Below are 21,019 nucleotides of genomic sequence, written 5' to 3'. Positions count from 1 at the left end.
AGCCAGGGAGACGACAACCTGGGCCATCCTAATCACAGGCACATTTATTATTAAGACATCCAATAGAGCTTCCTATAAGCCCAGTATAGTGTTAACTGACCATTGTAAAGAAAGAGGTAGCTACTCTGTTTACTCTGATGAGCTACAGGGAGGATGGAATTTTGGCCTTGTTTTTACACTCCACATCTAAAAGATGATTTTCTTCAAGTGTGTTTTAGAGGAAACTTTTTCTGTCGACTACTCTACCACATTAGCATTGTGTTGTCGGCAATAGTTAGAAAACTGAAGACCCTCCACACCAGAGTGATTTTCTGAGGAAAGGAACAACCGCATATAAAGAGGTTGCTGATACAGGATGCCTGTGCTTTGAGTAGAAATACACGTGTTTAATGTATAAACCGGTTGGGTGAAGAAGAGCTAGATTGTGTCAGTTCATTTCTAGTCATGAGTGTAAACATAACTACTTCATGTCATTTGGGCCTGGGGAATTGAAGGCAGTGTTAAGTAAACACAGGGTGCCACATCACCTGAATAATGAATCACTGTGCTCATTTCCTGCTGCTTTATTCACTCCGTAGCTTTATAATTACACTGAATCATTTTAAAAGGATGCCTCATCTGACATTCTCCCTTAACCCCAGCTAGAGAATAACGCTACTTAAAAACAGATCTGTGTTGACAGGTACAGGCAAAAATTTGTCCATATTATCATTTGTTTGAAATTTGTATACATACTTTTTTTGGGGTGCATGGCTTTGACAGGCCTGCTAAAGGACTGATGAGACCCAATGTAGGCAAATGTGCCAGCAAAGAGAGTAGCGTATGTGAGCGGCCCACACTCTCCCCTGGTTCCAGATCAGTTCGGTGTCCCACTCTGTGCAGTATTTGTGGGTACACTGAGGTTATTAGTCCGACAGTAGTTGAGATACCCTCTCCAGGAGGTGTAAGGCATTCTGCTCTGCAGAACGTGTGATGTTTGGGTTCTGTGTGTCCCCTCTCTCAGCCAGCCTCTGGAATCTCATTGAAGATACTGGTGAGGGAGAATGATTGCTCACATTCAATCACTATAGCTCCTCTGCTAGACCTAGCGTCTACACAAACCGCCCATGTAGGTTTGGATTTTTTTTAAATGTTGACGAAACTGACGCAGGGAGCATGAAATCTTGCACCTCACCATGCACACGCTAGTCTAGGGTACATATTCTCACTTTGAATTACACGGTGAGAGCTAAAGAGAGTAGGAGAGAGCAAAGGAGACAGAATAGTCATCACAAATACCATTCCCTTTATCAGGCTGCCTTGATTGGTATGACTCTTTTGCTGTAACTACCCTTTGTTCATCCTTTGGCTTTACTCTGACAATCATGTATGTGGTATTTATGTGGTATTCTTTCCTATCGCCTCCTGCTTGAGATTGCTCAGATGAACCCATTGTTGTACTAGTTAACCCCGTTTAATCCATATCTCTGTCATCCATAAAGCTACAAACTATAGGTTGAGTCAGTGCAGAAGTACTATGACAGATGAGATCTGGGGTATCAATCCTCCTCTCCCAGCTCCACTGAGCGCTGCTGTCACCACTAGAACCACTGCACTCAGGATAAATGATAGCTGTATAGACCAGTTCTCAGGAAAGCAACATCATCACTCATTCTTGTTTTCTCCACCTCTGATCTGTGTAGCGTGAAAGATACAAAATGTTTGGGACATTCTACATGTAACACAATAGCCTTGGTGTGAAAGTGAAACCAATAAAACTCTCAATCCCAGACCTGAAACATTATGTCCAATAACAGTCCTGGTCTGTAAGTGAAGGCATTGTTCATGAAGAGCACAAGTTCATTTAGATTGCCATTTCAGGTGCGTCACTCAATTCATTTGTATGAATTTAAGCACTTGTCTTTGAAGGGAGAGATCTGATTTACGTGGATTCCTGGTCTGTTTATAGCCATGTAGATGGGTTCCTCCAACCAGGGAGGGGTCACAGGAGGATTCACGGGTGCCCCTAGGTGCTGTGCTGATATGAGTGGCATGGCTGATGTGGACCGTGGGCTGCTTAATTGATTCTGTCAAGCCAACTCCTATATTCAACACCTAGCCCTGCCCACCGTCATGCTTCTCCAATCCCATCCCTCATATCTACCACTGATTGTATCTGTCTGGCAAGTCGTTCATTTCCTGGGCTAGATCCCGAGACAGCCTTAATGTCCTCCGTAAGTATTCTCCCGTTAGCTGCCTAATGTGTCTGATTCATGTGCCTCTGGATCCTCCTGGACGTTTATGATATCTTGAGGGATGAGTGTGACAGAGACTGTATAACTCACAGTGAAGTGGTCGCTTCCCTCCAGTCTTCTACAATACCAGCCTTCCCGTGTCAGCCTACTGAGGAGGAGGATGGTGAGTGTGTACGTAAAAGTATTGATTGTGAGTGAAGATGGCTGATAATGTGCCACTGGGGGCCAGTGTTAGTCCGTGTAATGTGTTAGGATGGCTGGACTTCATCTACCATGTCCTCCATAATTGTTTCTGCTCAGATTATTGTGAATTAGAGAAGCTGCAGCAGGCAGTTACTGTCAGGTGCCATAGTGTTGTATGTGAATCAATCCCAGCACTTAGACAAGCTGTTAGGACATGTTGCTGTCCTCCACACTCACCCCTGACAGATGTAGGTTTAATATAATATCGCAGACAGTGATTATCTTTGTGGCCAAAGCACTGCTGTAAATCATAAAGCGTTGCAGTGTGTGTGTGTGTGTGTGTGTGTGTGTGTGTGTGTGTGTGGGGGGGTACATCAAATGGCACTTGAAGAAATGCTGCTTAGTGTCATTTTGTTTATCAGTGATGTTACAACCGTGATGTGCTGTGCAGACCTGTTGTAAAGTTTCAACTCTAGGGAAATGGCTTTGACATTGTCTGTCGGTGGCACTTTACGAGAGAGAGAGAGATAGAGAGACAGAGACAGACAGACAGACAGAGAGAGAGAGAGAGAGAAAAGAGAGAGAGAGAGAGAGAGAGAGAGAGAGAGAGAGAGAGAGAGAGAGTGCAAGGGTGAAGAGAACAATAGAGCCTGATAAGAAGTGAGGACTCCTTTGACATCTTTATCAGTCCAAACAGACTCACACATCAAGCTCTGACAGAGCAGAATCCGCTCAGTCTGTTGTGAAGAAGCATAGTTTTAATAACTTTATTAGAAACCAGTAGCAATACAGCAATGCTGCCAGTCTTTGCACAAAAACAATTACATCATCATCATCCTCTTCATTATTTGTGCCATTCTAAGTTGTAGAAATAGTAGTCCTAATATGTATTGGTTTAATACAGAATTACTATTCCCCAGACCAGGAAGAAACAATAAGACATAGTGTGGTGGGTTCACCTTACAAAGCTTCCTATTGCAGACGTAGAAAACTACAGCAGCATGCTGAGCGAAGATATCCAGTGGTAAAAAATCCATTTTAGAATTGAAGTCTAAAGCAGTCCTTTGAAGGAAGCTCTGATAGTTGACTGTAGCCCTTGGGCTGCCCTACAGTGTAACCCAGACCTCCTTAGAAGGATTCATGTCTGCGAGAGCAAATAAGTAACAAAGGCTTGAAACCCAGAAAGGCTTGTGCTTTTGTTTGGTGAAAGTGAGGGAAGGACATGAGCAACAACAGGAGACATGGAGCATTGAGAAGGTGGGAGTCTGGGGTTCTAAAGCTGCCTCAGACGAGCAGTGATGCAGGGAGAGGAGAGTTCGGGAAGAGCTGGGTATCTGTCACACAATCCTTTTTCCTTGAAGACACACTGTACGTTCTGTGAATGATGATTGCTTATTCATCTCTTATATCTGGCAATAAAGAAGCAACTTGGAAATGGGAAAATATATTTTATGATTTCATCACAATTCATCTCATTGAAGTAGTAAACTGCTAACGGGAGCTTTCTCAAAATACCTGCTTTCAAAATAGATCAATTCCCTACTCTGTATGCTTTTAGAAGTGTGTGAGTGTGTGTATGTTTGTGGCTGGGCAGGTGTGTGTGTGTGTGTGTGTGTGTGTGTGTGTGTGTGGGGGGGTGTTCCATGTTTGTGTGTTCGATGCACTCCTGTAACTTCCGGCCACCCCTCTGAAGGCCCTTTGAGGTTTTGTGTGTATTTGTGGTGCTACATGGCTACATCATAGGGCTTTAAGAGAGAGAGGCTGGGTGTGGATCAAAGACTAGTTGCTAGTGAAGGAGCGAGGTCAGGCAGCTAAAGCAATGAGGAGCTGTGAAGCCCTGCTTCTTTCAATGGCATGCAATTGGCCCAGTGATTTCCTCTAAAAGGCCATTTATGAAACAGATGATTTTGAGTTTGTCATGTTATCAGCGGAGACCTGCCTTCCTCTCTCTAGCTGCCATCTGTTGGTGCTGCATTTAGCCCCGGGGCATATCTAGGTCATCTAGGAGGCTGCATTGCAACCCTCTATCCACACATTCAAAGATGTGCCCCTGCCCTCTTCTCTCCTTTTGTAGTTGGGAATAAATAGAGGGGATGGCAATAAATAATGCTGAGGGACACAACACTTTATCTGGCCTATAGTGCATCTCATTCTGTAAGGGTCGAGATAAAATACATCCTACAGTACAGTACAGCACAGTTTGGAAAGTGTGTGTGTGTGTGCGTGCCAGCATTGTCTGTTGAGTTGGGTTTGGCTGGTCCTGATGGTGCTGCTTTGTCTGGGTATCTCCTTGTGATAATTACACATGCTTCTCTCCCCCTCCTCTCCTATTCCTATCCAGGTGTCAGACAGGTGTGACTATGTGTTTGTGAATGGGAAGGAGATGAAGGGCAAGGTGGGGATGATGGTGAACTTCACCTACAGCTACCTGAGTGCTCAGCTGGAGATGAACGTGTGGATCCCACGGCTGCCCCTCCAGATCGAGGTATCTGACACAGAGCTCAGCCAGATCAAGGGGTGGAGGGTGCCCATCATGGCAAGCAGCCAAAGGTATGTGTCCCTCTTCCCCTTCCATAGAATCACAAGCTTGAGCTTGTGTCCTCAAAAGTTAGTACACCTCAGCAATTTATTTTAAAAAATACCAGAAAGGTGAGTTCCCGAGCTTTCTAAAGCTATGCAACATTACCAGTTATTGTTTATAGCCACACAGGGCAATGAGGGCTGTGTTGTGTTGGACACAACTACCATGGTTGCTTCTGGCTCACTGCAGGGCCTGGCATTATTAGAGCTGTCTGAAGGTCACCCCTCTCTCCCCCGAGGCCTCGTCTCCAATAGCACCTTACCCACCATTCTGCTGGCCTCACACTCTTTGACACCCATCAATGGAGGGAGCAGACATAGGTCAACATACTATAATTAGTACTGGACATGTTCACTATTGGACCTGGTTTGAGTCCCCTCTCTCACCTGCCAGCCTGGACATGTTCACTATTGGACCTGGTTTGAGTCCCCTCTCTCACCTGCCAGCCTGGACATGTTCACTATTGGACCTGGTTTGAGTCCCCTCTCTCACCTGCCAGCCTGGACATGTTCACTATTGGACCTGGTTTGAGTCCCCTCTCTCACCTGCCAGCCTGGACATGAAGGCGTCTGGCTCCTTTCTAATTAGCTGTTATCTTATTCAACATTTTCACTAACTGAGGTGAGAGGCATATAGTTTGGATTTGTGGGGGCTTGTTGTGCTATGTTGTTTTCCTATTGTGTGTTGGTATGCCCCTATCAGCAGGGACAGTCCATTTCTGTTGTACTTGTTGATGAGTGTGTTTGGTCTGGCATGGAAGCTGACAGACCGCTGGGAGTTTGTTTCCTCCCTCTCCTCCTCTCATCTTTGTTTATCAGGGAATAACAGGCGTAACCTTGCAAAATAGCGGGGTGACTGGTGACGAGAGCGGGCCCCGGGCACCCGTCCACAGTCCAAGGAACCCACAGAGCACGGGCCCATTCAGAGCCTCAATACCAAGAGAAGGGACCTGCCTTCGTCAGATAGGCTGCTAAGTGTGCCACAGAGACAAGACAGAGAGAGAGAGAGAGAGAGAGAGAGAGAGAGAGAGAGACCATTGGGATCCAGATTATGTGTGTCCAGGCCTGGGAGTGGGATGCTTGCCAGAATGCTCCACAGTCTTGCATTTGCGGGGTTTGCCTCCCCCTCCCAGCAGCCCCAATCAAAACATGGACAAGATAAGTGTTTACAGGCAGGCACATGAATGAATTCCCCTCGCTCAGGGATACAAGTGTGCTCTCTGTGAGGGATGTGCAACATGTCATGATGATTTTCTTCTCATGGCAATGTTTCCTTTGTTCCGGGACCGGGTAACGTTTGTGAAGGGTTCTTATGTTCTGTTTTAAGAACATCTGCATGTTTCTTATTATATAAGTGAGTGTATGTTGTCCTCAAATGCTGAACTTGCCAAAACAATGTCACTAACTGTCCTCTTTCGACATTACAATTTGGACACGGTCTCTCCCCCGGGGGGAGAGATGTGTTGGCCAGAGAGCTGATCTCTCTTGCCTGTCTGACTGCCTGCTCCCCGCCTGCCCTGGTCCGTCTCTCCCATTCTGGTACAGGTGCACTCGCCACTCTCTCTCTCCACATAGTTTTGCTCACCTACATCATAGTCATACATCACTGACTTCTTATTGATCTGCTGTAGGACTATTTGATTAGTGACTCTTAGGACAATAAACGTACATGTTGCTGTTGTTCATTTTGCTGTTGTCTACCCTTGGCTTTTACAATGTCGGCGATACTTTTCTAACCCATTGCTCTATGAATGACAAAATATATGACTGTTTCTCCCTCGAGTTTTGTGAGAAACCCCACGCTTGCTCCGAAATGCACGTGAGAACAATGCACATTTCTCCCAAACAATATGGGAGAAATCGGACTCTCGCGCTCACATGTCAGGACTGTTCTCTTGGTACTTAACCAGTCAGGACTATTCTCTTAATACTCGGTTTTACACATCTCCTGAAATATGTCACGTTAAAGATTCTGGTGACTATAGATTCTCGTTCAAGTGCTGTCTGTAAAATCCAAATGTTGTAACCCTCGACCTAGACTTACCATTATCTTGCTGCTTCTATGGTCTGGAAATGTGCAATCTAACCCAGGTCCTGACGTTCTTAACCCTGCCAAATTAAGTAGTCAGAGTGGCCTGAAGTTTTTGCATATGAATGCAAGAAGTCTTCTGCCGAAGCTTGATTTTGTGAATATATTGATAAAAACTGCCGACCATGATGTATTTATGCTTTCTGAAACCTGGCTACAAAAATCTATTACAGGCAAAAATAGTGGCATAAATGGCACAATGTTTTTCGTACAGATCATAAATCTGAGGGTGGTGTTGCTGTATATGTAAAAGACAAGTTCTCGGTGGTCATTCTGACTTCTGTTACTAAACTTAAGCAATTTGAATATCTGTCTTTGAACCTAAACCTTGGCAAATTTTTAAATATTGTTGTATCTTGTTGTTATAGACCTTTATTTACTACTGTTGGTTCTCTGGATTGTATTTTCAAATTGTTATCACAGCATGTCAACTCTGAGTTTGTCTGGATGGGTGATCTGAATCAGGACTGGTTGACATCTCGCTCTGATCAACTCTAAATTCTATGCAATACCTATAATCGCACTCAGATTGTCAACAGTATAACTAAGTTGAATATAAAATATCCTCTGAAATCCTCTTTGATTGATTTGATCTTAACCAATACTCCTCATCGTTTTAATGCTTCTGGTATTTTTGCAAATGACATAAGTGATCACTGTGCTATTGCCTGTGTGAGAGATGGTAAAATTCCTAAGAAATCTCCATGTCATTATGAAAAGAAACAGGAAGCGGTTTGATATTCAAGGTTTTATACATGATGTATCTAACACTGAATGGAATAGAATGGAATGAATCCATGATGTTGAACTACCCTTTTCCACAACACATTCCAGGATGTATGCAATATTCCCTTTAAATAAATGCAGGATTAAAGGCAAAGAGAACGAAAGCAATATGTAATTATTATCAATGACAAATTACATCCTTTAAACAAAAACACATTGTTCTTAGGGTAAAACGTTGAGCCAATTATACTTTCAAGCTGGTAGCTCATTTGTACTAAGGAACTTACTAAAATCATAAGGGAACAAAATGCTATGTGGGCTAAAGCAAGAGGGACTGCTTCGGCAGATTATTGGATGGCTTTTAAATGTCTTCGAAATATGGGTTTGGCTATGATCCATAAATTGAAAGCAGACCACTACCTAAAAACTACTTCAGATAATTTAAATAATCCATCCAAATTCTGGCAAGTAGTGAAGGGTTTGGAGTGCAAAAAAGATACACAGCTTCCCAAACAATTGTTGGTCGACACACATATTGTAACTGAGAGAACATCCGTTCTGAAAGCCTTGAATCAGCATTTTTTTTATAGATGCAGGCAGTTTATTTGAAAAGGCTAAAGGTATAATTGAGCCCCCTATGAATTTACCTGACACCCCTGTGCACTCCTTCACCAGGTTCTCCTTTTCATCCTTCTCTGTTTCAGAAGTGTGTAAAGCACTGAAAGAAATTGTTGGAAAGAAGTCCCCTGGCCCTGATGAACTAGGCCCCCACTTCCTGCACCTAGCTGCAGACATCATTGCTCCCCCTTAACATGTATTTTTAACCTCACGCTTGATGTTAAGGAAATCTCCAAGTTATGGAAATCTGCTTTCGTACTGCCTCTCCTGAAAGGTGGAGATCCTTTGCTACTTGACAACTTCAACCCATATCAAAATTCTCTGTATTGTCAAAGGTACTGGAGTCCTTAGTTATTAGGCAGCTAAAGGTCTACTTCCAAGAAAACAACATCTTAAATGGAATGCAATCAGGTTTCAGGTCTGGCAGCACTGTTTCAGCAACATTGAAGGTTTTAAATGACTGTACTCTTGACATTAAGTTACGTTTTGTGTGAGTCTTTATTGATTTGTCGAAGGCGTTTGACACCGTGGACCATACTGTGTTAGTGCAAAGGTTAAAATGTTGTGGAATTACTGGTCATGCTCTATATTGGTTTATAAATTACCTATCAAATCGCACACAAAGTGTATTGGCAGATGGTTGTAAATCTGAGTTCATAGAGGTGTGCTCAGGTGTTCCGCAAGGTTCTATTTTTGGCCCATTGTTGTTCATTGTGTATATCAACAACATTGGGGATCTTATTGAAACAGCGGATGTTCATTTTTATGCAGATGATACTGTTCTTTATTCAAGAGGTTGTAGTTTATCTTTAGCTTTTGAAAATGCCCAAAAAACATTTAACATCATACAACAGGATCTGTATGATTTAAAGCTCGATCTAAATTTGTGTAAAATAAAATGCATGGTATTTTCAAATGCCAGGCATGTTACTAATCATGTCATTGCTACAATGGCTGGGCATACTATAGCAAGTTATAACAAGTTAAAGTGTACAAATATTTGGGTGTGTAGGTTGATGATAAGCTGAGCTTCGCTGTGCATGTAGAGAACTTGATAAAGAAGCTCAAGCTGAGAATAGGTTTTTATTACCGGCATAAGGCTTGTTTTTCTTTGGAGGCCAGGAAGGAGCTGGTACGATGTACATTACTGCCAGTTCTAGATTTTAGTAATGTTATATATATATGCAGGCCTCAACCACTACCCTGCGAGCGCTTGATTCAGATTATCATGCAGCCCTCGGGTTCATTACAAATCAGAAACGTCTAACACATCATTGTGATTTCTACAGCGCTGTGGCTGGTCATCATTGACCTTGTGTAGGCTTAAACACTGGTATACACTGATTTATAAGGCCGTATTGGGTAAAATGCCATTTTAATGCCAGTTCTTTTTTAATCAGGTCGGTAAATTATGGTCCCATTCTCATTTGCTTCTAACAGTATCAAAAATTATAACAGGTCATGGTAGAAAGAGTTTTAGTTACTCAGCTCCGTGGTCCTGGAATTCTCTCCTGAACATTTAAAAATTTGATGATCTAGTTTGATCTAGTTGGTGGAGTTTAAACACTTGATCGATGTATATATCATAGAAGAGTGTAATTGTCTTTAGGACAGATGTTTTTTAGTCAAGACTTTCGTGTTTTTTAACGTAATATGTCATTGTTGTTCTGTATGTGTGTTTATAGTTGTGTTAGTGTATGTAAGTTGTTCCCCCTGCTGCTATTGGACCAGGTCTCTCTTGGAAAAGAGATGTATGAATAAAGGATCAAATATATATAAATAAATAAGCGGCTGGTAGTCTAGCAATTAAGAGCTCTTTCCCCAATCACATCCTCACTCTGCACCAAGCACATCCTCCCACTCTGGCCCAAACACATCCTCCCACTCTATCCCAATCAAATCCCCCCACTCTGCCACAATCACATCCTCATACTGCCCCAATCACATCCTCACTCTCTGCCCATACTCTGACTAATCCTCTAGACTGGAGATAGTCACTAATCAGACCCAGGTCCTAGGAGCTGGAAGACCCTCACTGTAGAGAGTATGAGTGGATGAAATTACAGTAATCTGTCAATAAATAAGATAAGCTGAACCATAACCACAGTTAAGTTGGAAATGTCACACTACAGTGTAAAAAAAAGGCAGACAGGCGTTTGCAGTTCTTTATTCACTTTTCTTTTCGTATTATTTCTTACTGAAGACTAATTCCTTGATTTGAGTGCTTGTGCATGTGAAATAACCCTCGTCCTGAAATTCCTCTTATCTTGTCAGTGGAAGTGCTGTGCCTTAACTCTACTACTCAAGGCTGATCTCTAACACTCTCAGCTCGCGTCTTCATTGCCAGACCCTAAATAGAGACAATGCGAGAGGATAATCACAAGAATAACATTTCAAGTGAATAACTTCACTCTTTTCTCTCCCATCATGATATCAAACCTTATGTGTGTGTGTGCATGTGTGTTTGTGTGCATGTGTGTCCGTGCATGTGTGTGTGTGTGTTTATGGCCAGACATGATGTGATTAGATGATGAGGCAGCAGGACAGGCGAAGCCCTGTGATTATTACACTGTTGACGACTCACATTCTTGCTGTGAGATGTTACCCCACTCTTCCACCAAGGCACCTGCAAGTTCCTGGACATTTCTGGGGGGAATGGCACTAGCCCTCACCCTCTGATCCAACAGGTCCCAGACATGCTCAATGGGATTGAGATCCGGGCTCTTCGCTGGGCACTGACATTCCTGTCTTGCAGGAAATTACGCACAGAACGAGCAGTATGGCTGGTGGCATTGTCATGGTGGAGGGTCATGTCAGGAAGAGCCTGCAGGAAGGGTACCACATCAGGGAGGAGGATGTCTTCCCTGTAATGCAGAGTTGAGATTGCCTGCAATGACAACAAGATCAGTCCGATGATGCTGTGACACACCGCCTCAGACGGACCCTCCACCTCCAAATCAATCCCGCTCCAGAGTACAGGCCTCGGTGTAACATGACTTAAACATGACTTAAATGACTGAAATGTAACACTCATTCCTTCGACGATAAACGTGGATCCGACCATCACCCCTGGTGAGACAAAACCGTGACTCGTCAGTGAAGAGCACTTTTTGCCAGTCCTGTCTGTTCCAGCGATGGTGGGTTTGTGTCCACAGGCTACGTTGTTGCTGGTGATGTCTGGTGAGGTCAGCTGTCCGTCCTATCTCCCTGTAGTGCTGTCTTGGGAGTCTCACAGTACAGACATTGCAATTTATTGCCCTGGCCACATCTGCAGTCTTCATGCCTCCTTGCAGCACGCCTAAGGCACGTTCACGCAGATGAGCAAGGACCCTGGGCATCTTTCTTTTGGTGTTTTTCAGAGTCAGTAGAAAGGTCTCTAGTGTCCTAAGTTTTCATAACTGTGACTTTAATTGCCTACCGTCTGTAATTAACAACCGTTCCACAGGTGCATGTTCATTAATTGTTTATGGTTCATTAAACAAGCATGGGAAACAGTGTTTAAACCCTTTACAATGAAAATATCTGAAATTATTTTGATTTTTCCTAATTATCTTTGAAAGACAGTGTCCTGAAAAAGAGACATTTATTTTTTTGCTGAGTTTATTTATCTCACGGGAAGTGTGCTATGTATCTATGATATACAATCACTTTTTTAAAGCAACTTTACAGGTGAATTCCACAAAAGCAACATTGTAACCTTGAAAGCCTTGTTTTCACATTGCAATAAATATTCTCATTGAGACACAGTCCATTCTTTAAGAAGAAGACTGGTTGCTTATGGCAACTTGAACAGGATTTGCTGTCAGTGAGTGGGTGTTACATGTTCATGTTCCACTTAGTATGTTCATTTTAGACATGTCCAGTGTTGGGATTAGTTTAGGCTTTCATGTTAAAAGACTGCCTCTGTTTGTGATGGCAGGTCTGCGCGGGACAGTGATGATGAGGATGATGAAGACCGGAGAGTGAGGAGCTGCACGTTACAGTACCAGAATGCCATGGTTCGAGTTTTGACACACTTTGTGGCCGAATCCACCAACCCACGTGGTCAGCCTGCCTTCATGCTAGGCAGTGATTGGCAGGTGGACATCACTGGGCTGGTGTGGGACTTCCTGAAGGTGGAGAACCCCCAGATAGCTAAGCTTCAGGACAGACGTATACTGGTGGGACTGGACATGGGGATGACCACCATCCAGGTACGCTGTATATATGTGTGTTATAATCAGCAGTTTCCATTCAACGGCAGAGCAAAAATTAACAGAGCAAGTCAGTTAGGAATGAGGGAGGATGGAAGGAATTTGAAAATATAACCGTAAAACATCCCTTTGTTTTAATCATAGGGCTGGCAAATACCTTATAACAGTCATCTTAAGTCAGTTATAACAATGGGATGGGATAATATCTATATTTTTGTTTCACCAACATTTTCCTTATCACTTTGTACAGTCAGCCAGGCAGATTGTTATCAATGGTCCCATGTCCCCAGCTTTAGTCTGTGGTGACAGTAAATGGGGCCTCACTCTGGTGCAGAAAGAAAGGAGGTCATCTCTCACTAGCAGGGCCCCTTCATTTGTCAGCCTCCGCTGGCTAACTGGATAAACAGCAGTGTGAGACTGATCAGCAGCCTGACAGTGTGGACTCATCCATCTGTCTGCAGGCAGACGTGCCCTCATCTCCACACTCATCCATACCCGTCCCCTGGCTCCTGCCTCCCGTTAGGCTGGGCACAGAGGAAAACACCCTCCAGCCCAACAGTGGAAAACAGCACGAGATGAGACAAAACTGTGAAAAACGTTCTGTTTGTCTGTCACACCGACTACCTCACAGAGAGCTGGTAATGGGTTTCTGTGAAAAATCTAATTTATTTTCAAAATGACATTAATGAAATTAGATTTGCACTAATTAGATTACCAGGAAAATTCCATTAACAGCTGCAATTAGCACTTGATTGGTCCTTGCCTCCCTCCGTGTGAATGATGATGGTTTTCTGTCCACACCAACATTTGATGAACGTTTTATGAACAAACACCTGGCAGTGAATACTGGAAGGGCTTGTTCAGGTCACCCCAATTACTGACAAATAACTAAATATATATACTCATCATTGTAATTGGAAGCCAGCATAATGTTGGAAGGTATCAAGGTCAGAGCTGAGAATCACTGCAGGATTTACAGAGCATCCTAAAAAAATAACAGGCTCCCTACCTAAACAAGGTAATGTGGTTGCGTGACAACACAGTGAAGGTGATGTTTGATGTCCACTCAGCCGTGAGCACATGCATATGAATGAGTGTGTGGCATTATACTCAGGGGTATACCAGCCTTTTATATACAGTGCATTCAGAAAGTGTTCAGACCCCTTGACTTTTTCCATATTTTGTTATGTTACAGCCTTATTCTAAAAAAAAAACACTCATCTATCTCACACAAGAATCTATAATGACAAAGCAAAAGCAGGTTTTTATAAATGTTTGCAAATGTATAAAATACAAAAAAACTGAAATATCACATTTACATAAGTATTCAGACCCTTTACTCAGTACTTTGTTGAAGCACTTTGGCAGCGATTACAGCCTTGAGTCTTGTTGGGTATGACGCTACAAGCTTGGCACACTTGTATTTGAGGAGTTTCTGCATTTCCTCTCAAGCTCTGTCTGGTTGGATGGAGAGCATTGCTGCACCGCTATCTTCAGGTCTCTCCAGAGATGTTCGATCAAGTCTTGGCTGGACCACTCAAGGACATTTAGAGACTTGTCCCGAAGCCACGCCTGCGTTGTTTTGGCTGTGTGCGTAGGGTCGTTGTCCTGTTAGATGGTGAACCTTCACCCCCAGTCTGTGGTCCTGAGTGCTCTGGAGCAGGTTTTCATCAAGGATCTCTCTGTACTTTGCTCCGTTTATCTTTCCCTCGATCCTGAGTAGTCTCCCAGTCCCTGCTGCTGAAAAACATCCCAAAAGCATGATGCTGCCACCAACATGCTTCACCGTAGGGATATGCCAGGTTTCCTCCAGACGTGATGCTTGGCATTCAGGCCTAAGAGTTCAATCTTGGTTTCATCAGACAAGAGAATTTGACCAGAGAATTTCTCCTTTAGGTGCCTTTTGGCAAACTCCAAGCGGGCTGTCATGAGCCTTTTCCTGAGGAGTGGCTTCCGTCTGGCCACTCTACCACAAATGCCTGATTGGTGGAGTGCTGCAGAGATGGTTGTCCTTCTGGAAGGTTCTCCCATCTCCACAGGGGAACTCTGGAGCTCTGACAGAGTGACCATCCTGTTCTTGGTCACCTCCATGACGAAGGAGCTTCTCAGTTTGCTCAGTTTGGTCAAGTGGCCAGCTCTAGAAAGAGTCTTGGTGGTTCCAAACTTCTTCCATGTAATAATGATGAAGGCCACTGTGTTCTTGGGGACCTTCAATGCTGCAGACATGTTTTGGTACCCTTCCCCAGATCTGTGCCTCGACACAATCCTGTCTCTGAGCTCTACGAACAAGTCCTTCAACCTCATGTCTTGGTTTTTGCTCTGACATGCACTGTCAACAGTGGGACCTTACATAGACAGGTGTGTGGCTTTCCAAATCATGTCCAATCAATTGAATTTACGACAGGTGGACTATAAACAAGTTCTTGAAAGTTATCAAGGATGATCAATGGAACCAGGATGCACCAGAGCTCAATTTCATGTGTCATAGGAAAGGGTCTGAATACTTATGTAAATAAGGTATTTCTGTTTTTTATATTTAATACATTTGCAAAAAGGTCTAAAAACTTGTTTTCGCTTTGTCATTATGGTTTATTGTGTGTAGATTTAAAAAAAAATGTTTTAGAATAAGGCTGTAACGTGACAAAATGTGGAAAACGGGAAGGGATCTGAATACTTTCTGAATGAACTGTATCTAATGAAATGTGTTGAAAGACCAGCTCACCTCACATCAACCGTATATCAAAAGAGTTCAGGTTTGATGATGTTTGGGTAAATAATTTGTCCTCACAAGTAACTTGTTTCTTTCAAAGAGAATACTTTTCATGTCCCGCCCATAATCTGGATCCCAATGGTCTCTCTTTCTCTCTCTTGTGTGTACTGGCCCAGGTGCTGTCCCCCCTGTCTGACTCCATTCTGGCAGAGAAGACTGTGACGGTGGTAGATGACAAAGTGACCATCACAGAACTGGGGGTGCAGTTGGTCACCGGCCTGGCTCTGTCCCTGCAGCTCAGCCCAGGAAGCAACAGGGCCATCCTCGCCACGGCAACCACACAGGAAGTGCTGCACAGCCCCAAACAGGTCTGTTCAACATTCTGTATATCTTCAGAAACTACTGTCCTACTCGGTTAGTAGTCCTTTTGAGTAAGAGGGGGGATTTTACCACGGTGATGCAACTGTAACAATGTTAATTACTGTAGTTTATTTAATGTGAGCCATGACTGTTTTCATCCCATTTTACACAATTGCAGTCCTTTAATGTAAACATTTAGTAAGTACTGCAAACTGTGTGTGTGTGCGTGCGTGCATGGTTGGTTGTGTGTATTTATTTGTTCCACTGCATTCCTAACCCTCTTTAATTCCAACTCTTGAAAAGGCAGCGTAAGAGAATGTGTTTCCTTAGGCATCTAACAGAAAGGGAAGCTTAATCTCAGAGCGTGTAAAAGCAACACTGCTCTAGCTGTCCTATCGTCTTCCGCCTCCCTTTCTCCCTTGTTCTCCTTCTCTCGTGACCTCTTTGATCTGTCCATCAGCTCGCCCAACACACCCTCTATCTTTCTTTTCCTCTCATCCCTTTCTCTTTCTAGTGAGGGATAGAATGGAGGACAGGCTAGTTTTATCAGTCCAATCTCTGTAGGGAGGATGTCCGTGCGGAGATAAGCGGCCAGTAATTCCCTAGCGGATCTGTAATTAGAGAGCAATGGCGGACTACTGAAGGGATCTCCACCCCTGCTCCTGGGGATTTGTCCTGTGGCCAAGATGCTTGTATGTGTCAAATCCCGATTTGCATGAACTGTCTTTAATGTGACTGTTCTTTTCCCTATCTCTTATTCTGTGGGCCCTCGGCTCTCAGAGCACAGCAGCTGAGTTAGCGAAACAGTGGGTCTTAGTTAGCTATCCTCTACCCTCCCAATTCCTACTATTATAGTATATGAGTCTGTATGACTCCCAATGGCGTAGGCCTACATCTCTAAAAGTAGTACCAAAAATGTTTAACCTTTATTTAACTAGGCTTGTCAGTTAAAAACAAATTCTTATTTTCAATGACAGCCTAGGAACAGTGGGTTAACTGCCTTGTTCAGGGGAAGAACAACAGATTTTTTACCTTATCTGCTCAGGGATTCGATCTTGCAACCTTTCAGTTTCTAGTCCAACACTCTAACCACTAGGCTACCTGCCTAACAATTACTCTACAAGGTGCTGTATACAATTAGCTTGCCTAATGAAATAACAGCGCAGGAAAAATGCAGAAATTGTAAGTGAATTTTAAATTGGTATTTTTGAAGCCTTCATTATTCTCTACTTATGTTGAGATTGCTGTAGCTCTTCAAAATGTGATAATGTGACCTGTGTGAGGTCACTGTCAGTGTTACATTAGAAAAATATTTGTTTTTATTTGCTCTTTTTTTTTGCTCTTGTTCATTGTAAGTAGTCATGTCTGTGTTTGGTTCTGTGTGTGTTACCTACTCACTGTGTATTTGTGTGTATGTGTGTGTTTGTCCAGGAGGCCCTGATCAGCGCGTGGCTACAGTTCAGTGACGGCTCCATGGCTCCTCTGGACATGTACAACCCAGACTACTTTGTCCTGACGGCCACGTCTCTGGATGAGGAGGTGGTGACGGTGCAGCAGGACCCCTCCTGGAAGTGGCCTGTGATCGTAACCGAGTCAGAGGGCCAGGGCCTGCTGGTCAGGGTGGAGATGACTGTCTGTGAGCTCTGCCAGAAGTTCAAACGCCGCAGCGTGCTGGCTGCAGGGAACTGCAACGTCAGGGTGAAGTTTGGCCAGAGCGACAGCGGCACCTCCAGGGGCAGTGACTACGGTCCGGAGGGCGAGGAGCTAGAGAACAGGGCCAGCGACCGCAGACAGCAGTCCCCCTCCCAGGACAGGACTGGTCTGGACGGCCACTACTACGGCAGCTCCATCTCTGACATGGACAACGGGGTCATGAGGAGGGTCACCACCACCACGAGTACCATCGTCCGGAGGCCCAATGGTGACAAGCTGTCAGATGATGGGAACCAGGTCCAGAACATGCCAGACTTCTCTGAATTCCCTGCTCATGTGGACCTCCCTCGCAGCCGCAACATAGACGATGATCTGATTCAGACAGCCCGGGGCCTCACTGACCTGGAGATTGGCATGTACGCCCTGCTGGGGGTCTTCTGCCTGGCCATCCTGGTCTTCCTCATCAACTGCATCTCCTACACCCTCAAGTACCGCCACAAGGAGCTGTCCATCGAGGGCCAGGAGAGCATGAACCACGCCCATGACTGGGTGTGGCTGGGGAACGAGGCGGAGCTGCTGGAGAGTCAAGTTAGTCTGTCCCCCCAGCAGGACGAGCTCACCTCCATGGTGGACTGCACCGCAGGGTTGGAAGAGGGTAGCCACCTGCTCAACGGGGCTTCTGTCCATAAGAACGTGCAGGGCCAGGTGCACCGGGCAGCAGACACGGAGGGCTGCACAGCCAAGGACAGCAAAGGAGACTCGCCGACCACAAAGAGGAAGCGTGTGAAGTTCACCACATTCACTACCATCCTGCCGGACAATGGTTGCCCCACTGTCAGCACACTGAGCATGGGCCACAGCCAGGACATTAAGTGGGTGTGTCAAGACGTAGAGCTAGGGGACTCCAAGGAGCCCTGGAACTACATGGAGAGGTTGAATGACAGTGCTTTAAAAGAGGTGGCGTAGTCTGTGTGCTCAGTGCACTTATAGCGAACTCACCCTTATGCCTTTCACAGTGAAGTTGGCCTGGACAGCACCTAATACTAAACCCTGAGGAGGTTGAAATCTGGAAAATGTATTTAAGGGGACAAAATAGTAATGATACCACACAGGAATAATGGCAAATCATTAACTTGAAAGAAATTAGGATGTCTGTTTATTTTTTGATATTTGTTTCTCTCTTAATATCTTCCTACCTTTTTATCATTATTTCATTATGGTTATTTTGTAGGTAGACTTAAATCATGTTCCCAGACTAGCTCTGCATTATTGACAAAACTATGAAATGTTACGCAGATGATATGTAGATTTAAGAATGTAACATGAATAAATATTTAAGATGTATATAAAGTACTCATAGAAAGGTTTTGGAAGTTTTGTAGCATTTTGAATATTGATTTCCTATTCCATGTCGTTTTTTATTTATTCATTTCTTTATAAGTGGCTGGCCTCCCAGAATAGACCAGAGTTAGTCTTCAGAACATCCTGCATGTGGTTTGAAATAAAGGCACAAATGTTAGGTTCATCCTCATCTTTACCAGAAGACACAGAGAAACAGCTATGTATATACTGAACAGTCCTCCTACAAGCCATTGTATTGTTGCTCTGTATATTGTATTTTCATATCTATCATTTAAAGAATATTCAACAATGTAAAGTATGCGTGTCCACTTCTATCCACCAACCACATGGAAATACATCAAACAAGCCCACACTAACTTCTCTTTGCTGCCCACTATCTTCAATGACTGGAGATTAGTGCTTTTCCAAGTTATGTCTTTATATAAGCCACACAGTATAGTTAATATGGTGTAGGAGTTGTAATCGACTACAGTAATTACCAGTAATGGAATCATTTCACAAAGGCTACATTTCCTTGGTGAAGAAAACTATTTACCCATTAGGCAACTGTAAGTAATTTGCTGCTCTTCTATTCTCAGAATTTAGCCAAACATACTTAACTCAACTGTATATTAGACCAATCCATTAAGCTTGGTAGCACAACAGCTAGATTTGGATAAAGGATGAAGATGTCACCAATTATTCTACCAGCAACTATTAGAGTGATTCTCTACAATAACATGAAGCCTACCTCATGAATACTGATTGTACTACATGTCAATGTGACATTTCCTCTACAACCCCTCACATTTAAATGCCAATTATGGTCAAATGAACCCGTCTCTGTGCCTGCAGAAACGCTTGGTGAGGACAAAGTGGAATAGCATTTCTTTTGAAATGAAAAATTTCCATCATCAACCCTAATAAATAGGCCAAGCCTTCTACTGTAGACGGGAAAGAGGATGGGGAAAACATTTCCACTGGAGTTACTTCAAATATGAGTCATTTAGCTAACCAGCACAGCCATAATATCAATAATCAATGTAAAGTTTGTTACAATATCTACTGCTAGGGAGTAGACACCAAACAGACGGACGGACAGACAGAGACAGACAGTGAGCAAACACTCCTCTAAAGTAAACAGCTGAGCCAGCAAATTACAGCAATATCCTTTCCACTGCTGAGTTAAACTAGCTGTTGTCTACGAGGCCCGTTGAATAGTGCTCTCCTGAAAGCTCCTGTGCACTGATAGGGACCCTCCTCATTCCTTTATTCATTTAGTTCAAGTAGCTTGTCTACATGATTCCCTGCTGCTCCTGCGGTTCCTCTATTGATCTGAGGCTCTATGGTGAATGAAAACCTCCCTTCTATATCTGTTTCTCTCTTCCTTCTTCTCTTTCCCTCTGTCTCCTCTGCTTCTTTGTTTGTGCTTCTCCCCTGTCCTGATGAATGATTATTTATTTTTCCTCTGCTCTTATTCTTCCCCCGTGTGATTTGACCTGTGCTGTGGCTCTATCAGTGGAGTGGAGGGGGATTGATGTGGGGGCTGTGTGCAGTGCAGTGCGCTGGGACTGTGAACGCTGTGCACTGTGGACTGTGAAGGGCGCAGAAAGCCAGCTAGGCTTAGGAGGAATTTAACATGATTGATGGAGGGCCCTCTGTAATTAACACACCACTATCACTCTGTTTCTTTGCCCAGTGGTAGCCTTGGCCTTTTTACGTAGAGACAAAGCAGCAGCACATGGTATTACAAGTCCCCTCGTTTTTCCCCTCCTGAGTCTCTGTGTTTGGAAATAGGTATACCTATATTAAATTAAAGATATAATACATGCTTGCTTGGTACAGGCAAATAGAAATAAACCTCCCATAGGACTCCACTTGGATAGACTTAATTTAATTGATTTTGAGATCAGCAGTACACTCACAGTAAATTATGAGCTGTTCTTTTCTCCCCATGGTAGTGATGTACACTCTCTGTGCTTACTCTCTTGACATTCACTGATTGACTTATATATCTTTTTTTTCTTTCTTTTTTTTGTAAAAAACGTTCAGTGCGCTGTACTAACACACACATCATTTGAGGTAGAGTTCTCAGACTGCTGGTGATCCTTCTAAATTTTGGAAAACAATAAATGCACTGAGTGTGGAAATTCCTCTCCTTCCCTGCCTAAGCAAGTTGTGTCAGACTCTGCCATCATTACTGAGAAAAATAAGATAAGTGATGCTTTTAATCAGCATTTCATCTCTGCAGGTTTTTTATTTGAAAAAAATGGTGCTTTAATTAACCCTGTTCAATCAGTCGACTGCTCTTCCCTCTCCCACCCTCCAGTTG

General features: G+C 43.7%; 1 protein-coding gene across 1 annotated transcript in view; it reads left to right on the top strand.

The window, feature by feature from the left end:
• LOC118393138 (transmembrane protein 132C-like) overlaps positions 1-19,336 on the top strand; it is a 220,518-nt gene extending 201,182 nt beyond the window's left edge. Inside the window, exons 6-9 of the mRNA XM_052461454.1 lie at positions 4,759-4,967; positions 12,350-12,623; positions 15,510-15,701; positions 17,125-19,336. Of these exons, the coding sequence (XP_052317414.1) occupies positions 4,759-4,967; positions 12,350-12,623; positions 15,510-15,701; positions 17,125-18,312 (1,863 nt within the window). The 3' untranslated portion in view covers positions 18,313-19,336. The remainder of the gene's footprint in view (positions 1-4,758; positions 4,968-12,349; positions 12,624-15,509; positions 15,702-17,124) is intronic.
• Positions 19,337-21,019: the final 1,683 nt, after the last annotated feature.

The sequence above is a fragment of the Oncorhynchus keta genome, chromosome 14, assembly GCF_023373465.1.
Source record: "Oncorhynchus keta strain PuntledgeMale-10-30-2019 chromosome 14, Oket_V2, whole genome shotgun sequence".
Lineage (NCBI taxonomy): Eukaryota > Metazoa > Chordata > Actinopteri > Salmoniformes > Salmonidae > Oncorhynchus > Oncorhynchus keta.
The sequence above is the reverse complement of the archived record's forward strand: the minus strand, read 5'-3'. Positions and strand labels throughout refer to the sequence as shown.